Raw genomic sequence first — 16926 nt, 5'->3', positions numbered from 1 at the left:
GTACGAAAGTGGTGTTTAACAGGCAGCTTGACAAATACATGAATAGGATGGGAATAGAGGGATACGGACCGCAGAAGTGCAAAATGGTTTAGTTTGACAGGCAATATGATCGGCGCAGGCTTGGAGGGCTGAAAGGCTGTACTTTTCTTTGTTCCTTCTTTAATCCTCAGATTTGCTACTGTTTTTACAACATTATAAGCCTCTTCTTTAAATCTAATACTATCCTTAACCTCCTTAGTGAGCCATGGGTCCTTCTTGCTGAGCTTTTGTTCTTTAGTGAAATCTATTCTTGTTGAAAATTTTGAACTGTTTCTTTTAATGTTCCCACTGTTCATTTACTTCCATACCTTTTAGTCTATTTACCCAACTAACCTTAGCCGGTACTCTCCTCATACCTATGTAACAGGCTTTGTTTAAGTTTAAGATTTTTGTTTGCAATTGAAATACGTCACTTTCAAACTTAACATGGAATTGAATGGTCACTACTTCCCAGTGGACCTTTTATTATGACATTACTAATTGACCCTGCTTCATTGCACAATACTAGATCTAAAATAGCTTTATCCCCAATCAGTTCCATCACGTACTGTTCCAAGAAACTATCATGAAAACATTCCATAAAACTCATCCTCTAGACCATTCTTGCCAATTTGATTGTCCCAGCCTATATGAAGACTAAAGTCCTCCACAATTATTAAATTTCCTTTGTTACAGGCTCCAATACTTCCTTGTTTAATACTCTGCCCAATGGTATAATTACTGTTAGATGGCCTATAAACTACACCGACCAGTGTTTTCTGACTCTTCCTATTCCTAATTTCCACCCATAATGATTCTCCTTCATGATCTTCAGAGGCTAGATCCTTTCTCACTAATGTCCTTATGTCATCCTGTACTATAAGGACTGCCCCAATTCCTTTGCCATTTCATCCAAGTTGCCAAAGTGAAGTAATCGGTACTCATGTTTTTGCCGCTGTCTGATGAGGAATCTCTGGAAGCTGGTAATTTTGGTATTGAGGCCTTTTGGTTGTCTCTAAATGACCTTGGCCTTCTGCTGCGACAGTAGACATTTTCGTTTCATTTCACACCAACTTGCTGTTGGTCTGAAATCTTTGCTGGACTTGGCTTAATTTAGCTCATTTAAGTGCATATATATGCATTGCATTTCTTGTAAAGGTGTAACCATTATGATACATGCTTCTCAAGATTAGGCAAGTGGATGGTCCCAGTTCTCATGGGCATTTGGTCTTGGGCATCTTTTTCAGGGTGGATTCCTTTTTTGTATCATTCTTGTGCTAGTTTTTTACTAACACTGAATTCTCTCACTGCAGCACAGTTATTTCTACTTTTTGTGAAGATTTTTCTCCATTAACCATCCGCCTAATCCATTTGACAGAAGATGACCCTTGAATGACTTTAAGCAAACTTTATGACTTTGAGTTTGAAACCAGCTTCATACTTAATTCTTTTTGCTGGAGGGGCCATTTCTGTTCGTCATTCGCCACACATGGTCTGCTCTCTGTGGGTGTGTCTTAAACTCCCACACTTCATATCGGTAACACAGCTCGTATTGCCTGCTTGATCCCATGTGTTGACTTATAAGGTGAGTAAAACATACATCTCTGAGGTGAAAAATTGAGGCTGATTCCTAGTAGCATTTCTTAACAGAAAAGGAATGGGAGTTTAGACATGTGAGGGGTGACTTGATTGAAATATGTAAGATCCTGAATGGTCTTAACAAGGTGGATATAGAAAGGATGTTTTCTCTTGTGGGTGAATCTAGAACTAGGGGACAGTGTTTTAAAATTAGGGATCGCCCTTATAGGACAGAGATGAGAAATTTTTCTCTGAGGGTTGTGTGACTTTGGAACTCTCTGCATCAGAAGGCGGTGGAGGAGAGGTCACTTATTTTTAAAGCAGAGGTAGATAGACTCTTGTTAGGCAAGAGAATCAAAGTTTATCAGAGGTAGTTGGGAATGTGGAACCCAAAACACAAAGAGATCAGCCATGGTCTTATTGAATGGTGGAGCAGGCTCAGGACGCTGAATGACCTACTTCCCCCAATTTGCATGTTCATTTTGTTATTGCCCGGCTGATGGTAAATGCCAAGCTGCCCAAATTCCAGAGGGAAACTTGAAACAGCTTCCAAAAATGGTTTTTGCAATTTGTATAGATGAGAAGAGGTTCTGAAATCAGGAAATGACGTCCCTGACTACTTGTGATGATTTTATAGTGGAGTAAACATTTATTAAAAGAAAACAGTGAAAAAAAACACAATTACACTTGAACACAAGAATGGCTTCACACAGTAAACATTACTTTAAAACAGTTCCACAAGATCTTAACTTAGCTACCCTCAGAGCTAACCTTCCCTTTTTCTGTTCGACTATCCTTGTAGATTTTCAAAATCTATAGAATTCCAGTAATTTTTACCACACAGTACCTTTTTCCTTGGGGTGTCCGCTGAGGCTGACAGCGACTGGTCCCCCAGTCCGGCCTTGTTCTTCTGGGAGTTCTGCCGAGTTACCCTGCTGCCTTCAGAGGGATCTGACTAGCTACCCTGCTGTCATCTGGGAGATCTGACCAGCTACCCCCTCCTAGGCTTCAGTATTTCCTTAACTGCATTCCTTCCCTTTGATCTCTGTATTGTCTCAACTAGTCTCTTCAGAAATGCTTTCTTCCCAGGATTGTTTAAACTTGTTTCATTACCCTAGCTCTTAGTCTTGTAAAAACAAATTTACCCTATCTTTACCGTACTTAACCTTTTACAACCTGCATATATTCCCTGTTATGGCACAGCCAATGGTAAATACTGAGCTGCTCAGATCCCAAAGGAAAACTTTCCACAGCTGTTTTGCAATTTGTATAAATTTTGTGATGCGTGCCTTGACTTCAGTAGTAATAAGACCATTGAGTCTTATAGGTTTCTTACAAAACTAAATTAAACCTTTTTAACAGAAGAAATTATTTTAGGCACACACACAGATCTACAAATTACTACCGTGATGACTTCTAAATTCCCTAGTTAATCTAGCTCCCAGTTACACTTTCATTAAAGCAACAGTAAAACACACAGATTTTAAAAGAGCTAGGCAAAGAAACCCGCTACCCTGAATAACCCAATTCAAAGTGAGTTTTCTTATCTTCAGTTCTTTGCAGACAGCAGCTTGAGGCTGAGATGCTGGAGGCTTTTCACACTTGTTTTAGATCTTAGAATGCCTACACAGCCTTCTCTCCTTTATACATATTTTCCCTTTTGAATGCAAATCCCATTATTTCACCATGTCTTTGAACCTTACCTGTCTAATAATAAAAATCTTTCATAATACCAAATTTACCAGTAATCTTTGGGAAAAATAAACACACTGTTTCTTAACTTATCCTGGTTAGGTGAACATTTCACCCCTCATTAGAATTCAAGCTAGTCTGGTTTATTTAAAATGTTCCCTTTACCCCTTACAATCTTAAACTTCCCCCTTGTTTATCTACTTAATATTTCAAATCTAGCTTACCTTCTGATACATCAAAGCCTTCAGGCCAGCTGCCTTTAATTCAATTAAGTCACAAACATACACTGCACGCGCATACACAGACACACACACACACACACACACACACACACACACACACAAGTACATAGACACAGACTCCACAGTTACTCTACAGTAAATTCCAATAACATTATGAAAGTTATTATATCTTCCTGACACCCCTTTGAACTAAAATAACTCTATTCAAAAACACTCCTGTTATTGCTTTATGTAAAACTCTGTTTGAAGTTCCTTTTGGTTCATTAACATATCAAAACCACTTATTACTGTTGGCTTTAGACTCTTGCGGTCACTCTGACTCTTAATCCAATTACCATATTTACAACCCCAACAGCCTGTCTTCTAGTACATAAGAAACATGACAGAGTTGTTAACAGAAAGAAAATATTACAATTTCTTCTTTTCTTGACAGTATACACCAAGTATAGATCTAAACATGATTTTTGGTGGCAAAAGATTTGGGTCATCTTATATGCCAGGTCGACTTATACATCACGATCTCTAATATCTTAAAAAATCAGGAGTGCTAGAGTGAAAAGAGAACATGAGTTGCTTAAAGTTAGAATTTCCCCTTGCAAGTGTTGGTCTATCTAAACCACCTTAAGCAGAAAAAAATGCTAAAACTGTAATAGAAATAGAAAATTTGTGAAATACTCAACAGGTCTGGCAGCATCTGTGCAGAGAGAAACGGAATTAGTATTTAAGGTCTCCACAGATGCTGACAGACCTACCTCAGTTTTAACAGCATTTCCTGGGTTTCTTTTTTCAGATTTCCAGCAACCACAATATTCTGTTTTTGAGTTAATGCTAAAACTATATCAGTGCAGACACAAGCTGTGGAGTAGATGTAATCATGAGCAACTTTCCCCAGACTGCATTCTGACTTTAAAAGAAAAGGAATTGAAAAAGCCAGGGTAGCATTCTCGTGTTGCAAGCATATGTTTTTCTTAAGTGAAATGGTCACTTATAGTTCAATTGAAATATAAGGATATTAACATTATTGGGACTGAGGAAACAATGAGAGGTGTGCGAATGTAATGTACAAAGTTAACAATATATTTACAGTATAAGTTTAGAAAAGCAACAGCATCAGTGTATTTTGAAACATGATTGTACATTCACACAGTGTACAGATTGATGGATTTAAAGATTGAATTAATTGCATATAAATAGAATGGTGAGTCATTCTGTAGGCTGGTTTGCATAGCATTCCTCAGCTTTAGGTTTCATTTTTGCCATAAAATTTCATTGATCTTAATTAAGAATTTAGATTTGCTTTTGAACACAATGAGAGGCATTAAAAACCACCTTTGGAAAAAATTACATCAAGGAATGTTAATTGTATTCAGTTAAAGAAAAAACACTTGCAATGTCTTTTTACAAGGTCAGTACAGTGGATGACAATACCTGCTTGAGTGTACTTGTTTTTACATACGGTACAATGCTTTTATTGTGGTTATCAATAATAGTAATGTGGGGATTTTGCTTTGCTTGGTTGTAAAGTCTAAAACACCTCTAATCCCAGACCAAAACAAAAATGCATTATTTTTATAATACGCATATAATAATTAGGTCAGTTATTATGTATGGATAAGTATATCACCAAAATAAACTAAATGTGTTCATTGGCTGAAAAGGAAAATGAATATCAAATTATAGTTCAACATATACAATCATAAAAGTAGGCTTGTTAATTTTCATTTTAATGTATAAAAAAAAACTTAATTAAATAATAGTAAATCAAAGCATAGCCTTTTATAAATACCATCTCTACTCAACCCATTTTTTCATGAAGCAATAAATAAGAATTGTGGAAGTAGAAAACTGTTGTCCTTTGTTGTCTTGCCTTTTGTTTTCTTAATTAAGCAAAGTCATCCTTCACAGTTTCAACAATTAAAGTGTACTGGTATCTGTTCTGGTGTTTTGTAGTGGTTTTAGATTTCAATTCTAATTGTAGCTCTAAGAGTTTTTGTGAAGCTTTTGTGTAAGCAGTTGATGGAAATTGTTGTGTTTAAAATTAAGGGAGCGGCATTGGAGGAGGTTAAAAAGCAATAGAGGTACCAGTATGCTACTGGATGCTGAGTGCATCCAACTAGTGGGAGAGATATAGGGGATCAAATTTGCAGGGAAATTACAGAAAAGTGCAAAAACTATAGAGTTTTATATAGTGGGGGCTTCAATTATCCTAATATAGACAAGGATAGACTAGCAGGGAAGGGAAAGAGTTTTTGAAGTGTGTCCAGGTGAATTTTGTTGATCAGTATGTTTCTGCTTACAGGGCAGGAGGCATTGCTGGATCCAGTTCTGTGGCATGAGGTGATTCAAATGGATCAAGTGCAATAGGGGAACATTTAAGGAACAGTGATCATAGGAGTATAAGGTTTAGGCTAGCCACAGAAAAGGACAAGGAGCAATCTAGAGTAAAAGTACTTAATTGGAGGAGGACTAATTTCAGTGGGGTACAAATGGATCTGTTCCAGATCAATTGGAATCAAAGATTGACAGGAAAAACTGTAATGGAACAATGAGTTGCCTTTAAAGAGGAAATAGTTCGGGTACAGTCAAGGTGTATTTCCACCAGGAGGAAGGGTAGGGCAACCAAAGCCAGAACTCCCTGGCTGACGAAAGAGTTAGAGAGTAAGATGAAGCAGAAAACGGGGATTATGACAGATATCATGTTGATAATACAAATGAGAACCAGGCTGGATATAGAAAGTTGCGAGGGGAAGTGAAAAAAGAAATGAGAGGCAAAGAGAGAGTATGAGGGTAGACTGACAGCTAACCTAAAAGGGAACCTCATAAGTCTTCCATAGGTCTATAAGTAAGAGGAGGGGTGAGGCTGATTAGGGATGAAAAAGGTGATCTATGCATGGCAGCAGAGGACATGGCTGAAGTACTAAATTAATATTTTGCATCTGTCTTTACTAAGGAAAGTTTGCTTCTAAAGTCATTGTGAAAAAAGAGCTTGTTGCAGTACTGGATGGTCCAAAAAATGATCAGCAGAAGATATTAGAGCGGCTGTCTGTGCTCAAAGTTGATGAGTCACCAGGACCAGATACACCCGAGGATACTGGGAGAAGTAAAGGTGGAAATTATGGATGTACTGTCCAATCTTTCTTAGACAGAGGACGGTGCCAAAGGACTGGGGAGTTGCAACTATTACAGCCTTGTTGAACAAAGGATGTAAGGATAAACACAGCAACTACAAGGCAGCAGGTTAACCTCAAGGGTAAAACGGCTTTTGGAAACACCAATCCAGGACAAAATTAACAGTGACTTGGTCAATGTGGCTTAATTAAACTCTAATCCAGCACAGATTTGTTAAAGGCAAGTTATGTTTAACTGACTTAATTGAGTTTTTTGATGAGATAACAGAGCATTAATGAAGGTAATGTAGTTGATATGGCCTAGCTGAATTTCCAAAAAGCATTTGATGAAGTGCCACCTAATAAATTTGCCAGCAAAGTTGAATAAAAGGGAAAATGGCAGCATGGATGCAAAGTTGGCCAACTGACAGGAAACACACATCAGCAGTGAACAGTTGTTTTTCAGACTGGAGAAAGGTGTGTAGTGAAGTTCCCCAGATCTCAGTAGTAGGCCCACAACTTTTGTTGATATAACTGACCTAGAGCAGTATATTACGACGGGGTGGACAACGGCTTCCCCCTCCCCCAAGCACTAGAAGCAGAGTCGGCATGGAGGCAACTCACTGGACATCTGCCCGCCCCACAGTCATAACGCACTGTGGGTGTTATAGGCAGCCAGTGCCCCTCACTGCAGAGGAAGTCCTGTCCTTGGGATGCCAGTCAATTGAATTGGCTGGCAGCCCCCGCAGTCCCGGAAGCGCCAAGAGCGCATTAGTGAGTACTGCCAGGACTGCAAACAGGCCCAGGAAGAGGGCCTATTGATCCCGGAGCAAGCTAGGTCCCAGGTCTTGAGTGGGAAGGAATTAAGCAGTTTAGGGAGGTGGGGGCGGGGTGAGTTTGGTATGTTTTATAGAGCAGGCAGGTAGAAAGGAAGGGGGAGTACTATGTTTGGGGGGCTCTCCGCCCACCAATGCACAAAAGGCACCCCTGAAGATAATTAAACCCCCTCCCTTCCCACCCTTATAAAAAGTTTTTTTAAAAAGACAGCCTGCCCACAGCTGCTCATCTGCCCACACCAACCATATTATAGCATGGGCATTGTATTATCAGGCTCAATTGAATTGTTAAAAAAGCTCAGTTGACCCTTGATTATCTATTTAAATATGGTGGGCAGGCTGCCAATTTCAGGGGTGAACCGGGGGTGGGTGAGAAGGTGGTGGGATTGGCACCTGCTCTATTTTATACCCCCCCCCCCCACCGGCCCAGCTGAAAACACACTTGGCGAGGGCACATAAAATTAAGACCTTAGATTTGGGTGTGCACGACAAAATTTGCAAATAATACAAAATTTGGAAGTTTTGTGAACTCTCAGGGGCTCGTGGTACACTTCCAGGAAATAGACAGTCTGGCAGAATAGGTGGACAAGTGGCAAATGAAATTTAATGCCGAGAAGTGTGAAGTGGTACATCTTGGTAGGAAGAATGTGGAGAGGCAATATAAAATAAAGGGTGCAATTCTAAAGAGGGTGCAGCAGCAGAGGAACCTGGGGGTATATGTATACGTGCATAAATCATTGAAGGTGACAGGGAAGGTTGAGAAAACAGTTAAAAAGGCATTCAGGATCCTGGGCTTTATAAATAGAAGCATTGATAGAGTTGAGAAATTCCCGCCTTTGGGCAGAATTCTAACTTTTCGATTATGGAACCCCACCCTTTGAAATATTTTCCTGAAGTTACTAGAGATGCTTTTGAAATATTTCATGTTTTAAACATAAAAAGAGCAGAAGACAGTTCTGAGCATATGAATGCAACAACAGAAAGAGAACAGGCTTGCTGTTGATTCTGGCAGAGGGGAATGTGTGTGTTCAGTGTGCCTGCCCCAGCTGCCTGTGCAATATATTGATGTGTGGCTTTGTCGGACATATTGCCAGAGCACAGGCTGCCAGGTGAGGAGTGACCGAATGCAATGTGTGAATGTCACAAAAAGTTTGCCCAGGGCAAGCCTAACCTGGAAAGCAGATGCCATCGGCAGGGGAAAGAGGAAATAAAAGATGTACAGTTGCACCCCTGCATGGTGCTTGTGCTGTCTGGAAATTGACTGTCAGGCACCTTATTTCTTCCCTGCCAGCTCAGGGATGTCCCGCAGACTGCCTCATGCTCTGGGCCATGTTCCATCTCTGAACTGTCCCAGAAATCCACGCTCTATTTTCTAAAGCTGCTTATTGACCAGCAAGGAAATTTGAAATGGACTGCATCATTGAAAATTAGCACAAACAATTGCATTGACAGAAGCCATGGGACATTCAAATTGTAATTTTGTTTTAGCAAACTTGCAAAATGAATCAAAGATATGAATTTTACAAATGTAGCTTCAATTAGTTTGGGGATTGTGGCACCCACCATTTGTTTAGAGAAATCAGTTTTACAGTGATTCCAAGTTCTTATATATATAACAGCAATTTGTATTTGTAAAGGGCTTTAACATCATAAAGCATCTCCCCAGAAGAACATTATAAAATAAAGTATGACAGTAAGTCATAGAAGTAGATATTAGGTCAGATGACCAAAAGCTTGGTTAGGAAGAGGTAAGTTTTAAGGAATATCTTAAAGATGAAAAGCGAGATAGAGAGGCCGAGAGGCTTAGGTAGGGAATTCCAGAGCTTAGGGCTTTGGCAGCTGAAGGTATGACCAATGGTGGAGCGATTAAAATTGGGGATGGTCAAGAGGTAAGAATTTAAGAAACACAGATATCGTGGAGGTTTATGGATAGGGAGGAGCAAGGCCATGAAGAGGTTTTGAAAACAAGGATGAGAATTTTAAAATTGAGGCATTGCCTATCCAGGAACCAATGTAAGTCAGTGAGCACAGAGTTAATAAGTGAACAGGACTTAGAGTGATTAAGAATAAGGGTGGCAGAGTTTTTGATGAACCCAAGTGAAGGATAGAATGTAGGATGCCAGCCAGGTGTGCATTAGAATAGTTGAATCTAGAGGGTTTCAGCAGCAGATGAGCTGAGGCAGGAGCAGAGACAGGTAATGTTTCAGAGATGGAAATAGATAATCTTAGTCATAGTGCAGGTATGTGGCTGGAAGCTCATCCTGGGGTCAGAACAGCCTGGTTCAGCCTCAGAAAAGGATGAAATCAGTGCCTAGGGAATGGAATTTGTAATGGGGACAGAAGACAATGGTTTCAGTCTTCCCAATATTTAATTGGAAGAACTTTCTGCTCATTCAGTACTGGATGTCGGAAAAGCAGTTTGTGAGTTTAGAGACACTAAGGGAAGGGTCGAGAGGGGGTGATGGTGAGGTAGAGTTGCGCGTTGTCAGTTTATATGTGGAAACTGACATGTTTATGATACATTACAGTTGATCAGGGATGAGAAATTCCCACCCTTTGCCAGAATTCTGACTTTTTGAATATAGATTTGAAGACTTTAGAGAGAGTGCAGAAAAAAATTGCAAGAATGGTTCCAGGGACTTCAATTAAGTGGATGGATCAGAGAAGCTGGAGATGCTCTCCTTAGAGAAGAGAAAGTTGTAAAGAGATTTGATAGAAATGTTCACTATTGTGAGGGATCTGGACAGGGTAGGTAGGGAGAAACAGTTCCTGTTGGCGGAAGGGTCACAAACCAAAGGGCACTGATTTAAAATGAATGGCAAAAGAATGAACAGTGACATGAGGAAAACCTTTTTTTTGTAGTGAATGGTTAGGGTCTGGAATGCACTGTCTGAAAATGTGGTGGAGATTCAAATGTGGCTTTGAAAAGGGGATTGGAAAGCACCTGAAGAGAAAACTTATGCAGGGCTACAAGGAAATGGTGAGGGCGTGGGACTAGTTGAGTTGCTTTTGCGCACAGCTGGCACAGACATGCCAGGCTGTGTGCAAGTACAGCAAGTGATTAGGAAGGCAAATTGAATGTTGATGTTTATTGCAAGGAGAATGGAATATAAAACTAGGGAAGTTTTACTGCAGCTGTACAGGGCGTTGGTGAAATCGCATCTGGAGTACTGTGTACAGTTTTGATCTTATCTGAAAAAAATATGTAATTCCGTTAGAAGCAGTTCAGAAAATGTTCACCCAACTCATTCCTGGGCTGAGGGGTTTATCTTATGAAGAAAGGCTGAATAGGCTGGGCCAATACCCATTGGAGTTTAAAAGAACGAGATGTGATCTTATTGAAATGTATAAGATCCTGAAGGGATTTGATAGGGTAGATACTGGGAGAATGTTTCCACCTGTGGGAGAGAATAGAACGAGGAGAGACAGTTTAAGAATAAGAGATCTACCTTTTAAGATGGAGATGAGAATTCTTTTCTGTCAAAGGGTCGTTAGTATGTGGAATTCTCTTCCCCAGCAAACAGTGGAGGCTAGGTCGTTGAATTTATTTAAGGTAGAGTTAGACAGATTTTTGATAGACAAGGGAGTCAAGTATTATTGGGGTCAGACAGCAAAGTAGAGTTGAGACCGCAAGATCAGCCATGATCTTGTTAAATGGTGGAGCAGGTCCGAAGGGCTGAATGACCTACTCCTGCTTCTAAGTCCTATGTTCCTATGTGATCATTTTATGAATCTATTCTATGATTTAATCCAGTGTTACAACTTCTGAGCTCTGTTTAACAAAAATAAATTAAAACATTTTTGTTAATTTTTAAATTTATAGCATTCTGTGAGTTTAGCGATCTACTAAGGTTGTATAAAGTTTCTTGTTCCCTTTAACTTTGCATTAGAAATGTATACATTTTTGAAAACCTAATATGAAAATATTTTGAAAGCTGTAACAAGAATTGTTACTTAGAGAGTTTAGTGGATATGCAATTGGCCTCCAACTTGTTTTGCCATCAAACATGTTTTATCCCAATCTTGATGCATATTTTATTTACAACATAGTTCATGTATTTGCTGTAGCTGAACTTCTATTTCCAGCTGGTTCTGTTTAATAAACAGGGAGTAGTTTGTCCACCAGACATCGACTGTTGGCTTAACATAGACTTAAAATTCCAGAGGTATCATATTACCACTTGTTTTCTCTCCACTGAAAATATTGAATAGAAATTCACAATAAAAAATACAGAGCACAATATAAATGTTTTGACAGATAATAAAGCAAACAATATTTCATAAATTGCATTATCCAGAGATTTAAGAAATGTGCACAGTTGCCAAAATCTCAAGCTCAATTTGGACCTCAAACAAAATGGAACTATTTTATTTAGATAGCCTGAATCTCAATATATGCTTTGAGTTGACCTGTAATGTCTGGTACATTCTGAATAGTTGCATATATTTTGGAATTAAATGTAACTACAACAGCAACTCACTTAGCATGTACTACAGTATGCTATTCAAACCAGCTTTTGATTTTGCCTTTTTCAGTGTGAGCCTTTATTTTCAATGGGTTTGTATCCTTTGCTGCTCCATGTTTGGCCTTTGAAAACATGCTTGAAATAACAGAAGAAGGAACACATCATATTTTCATGTTGTCATCAATGGTATTCCTGATGATACTTGAAAAAAGAAAAAGAAACAGTTACATGTATTTGCTTATGTCTGTAGCAGGCAACTGATAATTATGATGCTGATGTCTGTATCTTCTCAAAACCATTTGACTCATATATAAGCAAGGAATGAGTTTTCTGTACCATTTTAGAAAAAAAAAATCACATTTTCCCCTTTTTGGACCATAAGCAGTGGAGAGCATGTGTGCTACCCCCAGGAACCTATTAATGCCAGTATGATAAGTGCACGCAGCGATGTGAGGAAGTGACTCTCAGCATTTCACCCTCATTCTTAAAGCACTAGGAAGCACCTGTCTTGCCTTATACTATTTATGTAATGGTAGTTGGGAACCCTGTTCTTCTGCATTGTGGTATGGCATGCTGCAGGACCAAGGTACGATGTTCCCATGCTCCTCCTCCTCCTCCAAATATTATGCCCTAAGAGGGCATTGGCGACCTCCTTTGGATTGGTCAATGATTATGCTTGGCAAAGTGCTGTAGTGGTTAGCTGTTATCTTCTGCAGTTTGGTTGACCAGGAAACTCTCCTGCTCTTTACTGCCTGCCGTTAGGTGTATTGGAAGGATTTATAGACTGATATTTATAGACCTGTTCGGCCACGTTATGCAAGCACCTTCCATGGCCATCAAGTCCTGAAGTGGGACTTGAACCTGGTGCTTCTGGCCTAGAGTAGAGACATTACCACTGCATCACAAGACCTCCCTGTCATTCCCATGTTACCTGTGGGTTAAAGTTTAACATTAAAAATTATCTAGGATTAAAATGTCATATGTCAAAGTTTGTGCAGATGTTGATCTGCAAAATTAATTCCTTATGTTGATTTATTTTTTGAATATATTTAGCGATATAATACAATATAGCTGAGCAATAGAATTTCAAAAATATAGTGAACTAGGAACAGTATCAGCAATATGCTCTTTCAATGAGACATAGAGCGTGTAACTCCCTGGTATATATAAAAAATACAAAAATGGTGATAAAGTTATATATATAAAATATAGATCTCAAGAGTTCATGAATAGATCTGATCTGTTGTCAGATGAGTGGACAACATTGATGAAGTGGAGAACATTAACAATTTCTGTGGCTATGGGTAGATTCCCACTAAAACAAAACCTAGGTTAATAAATGCCATGCCCGATGAAACATTGACGTTGGTGATAAAACTGGTAAAGTTCAATAAATGTGGGAAGATATCAAATACATTTCAGACCATCATTTATGTCTGAAATTTATTTAATATGTTGAAACATTTATTAATTAAATGTGCTATTTCACTTCAGGGCTGGATGACAGATCACCAAAACTTTCATGTCATCAGCAGCCCTTTACCTGAGTGCTTGTAAAACAGTGAGCTCTGTTTTTATTAACCTGTACAGGGTTATCGATGATCACTTTTATTAAACCCATGGTTGCCATTGTAGATGTGAGCTAGCAACCTTGACAACAATACAGATCAGACTTTAGAGAGCAAAATAACTGCAGCCTCACAAAATAACTGCATGGAAGAGCTAGCAGTCAGAAACAGGATGAGAGATGACATTATTGGAATATGTTTAGATCTCTTCCAATCAGGATTATTGGTATACTTCTCAACAAAATTATTGTATGTCTGTGAAAATACAAACAAAATCATCTTAAGTGAATTAATTTATGTAATTTTGGAAGATTTAAAATATTAAAATTGCTTAGATATAATAAAAGAAATATGATAAAATGTTTATTCCTGTTCATGAAATTTTCAAAATCCAATGGACAGAATTTCATCATTTCTGTGTTGTAAACAAAGTTTTGCCTGTGACACAATTTGGCATTAATGCAACACATAGGCACTTTGTACACCAAACTCAGCAAAGAACTCTTAGCTTTCAAAAATAAAAGAATACCTTCTTTTGTGCTTTTCAGTCTTACTTTTCAGCTTCTGGCAGCAACTCTGCGTGAATGTGATAGTTGGCTTTAGGACTGAATAACATTCCAGATAGCCTGTTCCTTCTGAAATGATGGGGCAGAGAAGTCCAACTATTGCATTAAACTGCAGTATTGATATGCAATTAGAGAACACCATTATGAAGACAAAACAGAACCAGAAGCTAAGCAACCTAATAGAGATGCTAAAATTCACATAGAGATTCGAGTATTTTTGAATTTCTCCACAGCTGTAGCTTGTGTTTGAAAAGACTTGAAGAAAACAAAGCGTTCACTGCAGCAATTTGCCAAGGTCTAACAGTGGTCTGGTGATCATTCTCTGATTTCCTTAATATTCCCTTCCCATCTGTGCAATCCAGTTTTATATTGCTGTTTTGGCGCAATACACAATGAATGCTTTGATAACTTGAAATTTTGGACACAATGAAATTCTGCTTTGCTCACTTTGTTCTAATTTCTGTTCTCAATCGAGACAGGTTTGGAACTCAGACCAGAAACTTTCGTCTTTACTATGATGGGAAACACTTTGTGGGAGAAAAACGGTTTGAGTCGATCCATGACCTGGTAACAGACGGATTGATTACATTATACATTGAGACTAAGGCTGCAGAATACATTGCCAAGATGACGATTAATCCAATCTATGAGCACATAGGCTATACAACTCTAAACCGAGAGTCTACCAGCACAAAATGTCTTCCAGCCCTTAGAGACATACAAGCAGAGCCCCAATCTGTTGGAGAAGGTGCCACACCAGAGGAGAGGGTAAGGATTCAAAAATGTTTCATTTCTTCCCCCTCCCCCATCCCAATATCTTTCTATAATTTAAATTTTACTCAAGTGTAAATGATTTTAGAGCCATTCTATTTGGAAATATAGACAGAATAGTTTAATCATGCATTATGAAGCAAGGCAACGAAATTGAAGTGCCCTAATTGAACTTAATGGAAGTGATTGCAGAGCTCTGAGGTGCAGAGGGATCTGGGTGTCCTAGTGCACGAATCACCAGAAGGCTAGTATGCAAGCATAGCAAGTAATTAGGAAAGCTAATGGTTGTTATCATTTATTGCAAGGGGAATTGAATACAAAAGTAGGGAGGTTATGCTTCGGTTGTACAGGGCACTAGTAAGACCACATTTGGAGTTGTGTACAGTATTGGTAACCTTATTTAAGGAAGGATGTAAATGTGTTGGAAGCAGTTCAGAGTAGGTTTACCACTTGAAATGGGTGGGTTGTCTTATGAGGGAAGGGACAGACTAGGCTTGTATCCGCTGGAGTTTAGAAGAGTAAGAGGTGACTTGATTGAAATACGATCCTGAGGGGTCTTGACAGGGTGAATGTGGAGACGAATAACCTAGAACTAGGGGGTCACTGTTTAAAAATAAGGGGTCACCCATTTAAAACAGAGATGAGGTGAAATTTTTTCACTCAGGCTTGTGGGTCTTTGGAACTCTCTTTCTGAAAAGGTGGTGAAAACAGTGTCTTTGAATATTTTTATGGTAGAGGTGGATAGATTCATGGTAAGCAAGGGGGTGAGGGGTTATCAGGGGTAGGTGGGATGCAGCTTTCAGGTTGCTATCAGATCAGCCAAGATCTTATTACATGGTGGAGCAGCCTCGAGGGGCTGGATGGCCTACTCCTTGTTCGTATGTTCTTCATATGCCTTGAGTGGTAATATAGTAATGTAGCTAAAGGCACAACAATCTATATATTCTGATTTTAATAAACTACAATAAAGTGTTCTACATATTAGTTTATTACATTGAACCCATAATCCTGTAATGGGGGATTAGCGAAGGTGCTAATGGTAAACCAAAGTAGGAGGTCACTACCAGTAGGGAAATTGGCATGATATGTAAAGTGCGTGTATTAAACCTTAACTGGGACTATTATTTAGAAATAATTGTATAAACCAGAAGTGTAAAATGAAATTGTTTTAGAAATATAATCTAAACCATAAGAGCTTGCTATAGCCTTAAATGCACTAATGGGTATTTTATTCTAAATTAGAAATTTGGTTATTGTTTTGGATCTTTTTTCTAAAATTTAGCATTGAAGTTTGTATCTTTTAATGTTAACAGCTCTTATTTTCGTTACCACATGTTGCATTTCCACATTATATCACCACCAGAGTAGGCATTCTACCAGGACTGATAGTAGATCAGCATTATAATTGTATCTAATTTGAAGCAATGGTTTAACAGCAAATCAGTAGATAGTATTATACGTATAATATTTCTTCTCTTTTTTGTACTTTTTGTCACTAACACAAGTAGAAGCAGCAGTAATCCAAAAACCCCATCAAGCCTGCTCTGCCATTCAAAATGATCATGGCTGATCTTGGGCCTCAACTCCACTTTTCTGACCGCTCCCCATATCCCTTGAGTTCCTGAGGGACAAAAGATCAGTCTATCTCAGCCTTAAATGTATTCAGCAATGGAGCATCCACAACCCTCTCTGGTAGAAAATTCCAAAGATTCACAACCTTTTGAATGAAGTAATTTCTTCTCAGTCCTAAAAGGTTGGCCCCTTATACTGATACTGTGCCTGTGTTTTAGATTCCCCAACCAGTGGAAACAATCTCTCAGTGTGCAGCCTATCAAGCCACTTCAGAATCTTGAATATTTCAATGAGATTGCTTCTCATTCTTCTAAACTCCGGATAACAGACCCAATTTACTCAGCCTCTCATCATAGGATAATTTGGCTAATAATTCTGTAATGATATACTGTGGTCACTGGAAGCCACATTCTTTATATTAAGGAACAACTTATGTATAAACTAGTTTTGTTGCAACTTGTAGTTATTTATTGCCTTGTACCAATATTCATACTGACTGCAACACGGAAA

General features: G+C 38.7%; 1 protein-coding gene across 1 annotated transcript in view; it reads left to right on the top strand.

The window, feature by feature from the left end:
• LOC121285007 (N-chimaerin) overlaps positions 1-16926 on the top strand; it is a 292291-nt gene that overhangs the window by 126850 nt on the left and 148515 nt on the right. Inside the window, exon 7 of the mRNA XM_041201077.1 lies at positions 14553-14841. Coding sequence (XP_041057011.1) covers positions 14553-14841 — 289 coding nt within the window. The remainder of the gene's footprint in view (positions 1-14552; positions 14842-16926) is intronic.

Source organism: Carcharodon carcharias, chromosome 12 (assembly GCF_017639515.1).
Source record: "Carcharodon carcharias isolate sCarCar2 chromosome 12, sCarCar2.pri, whole genome shotgun sequence".
Lineage (NCBI taxonomy): Eukaryota > Metazoa > Chordata > Chondrichthyes > Lamniformes > Lamnidae > Carcharodon > Carcharodon carcharias.
The sequence above is the reverse complement of the archived record's forward strand: the minus strand, read 5'-3'. Positions and strand labels throughout refer to the sequence as shown.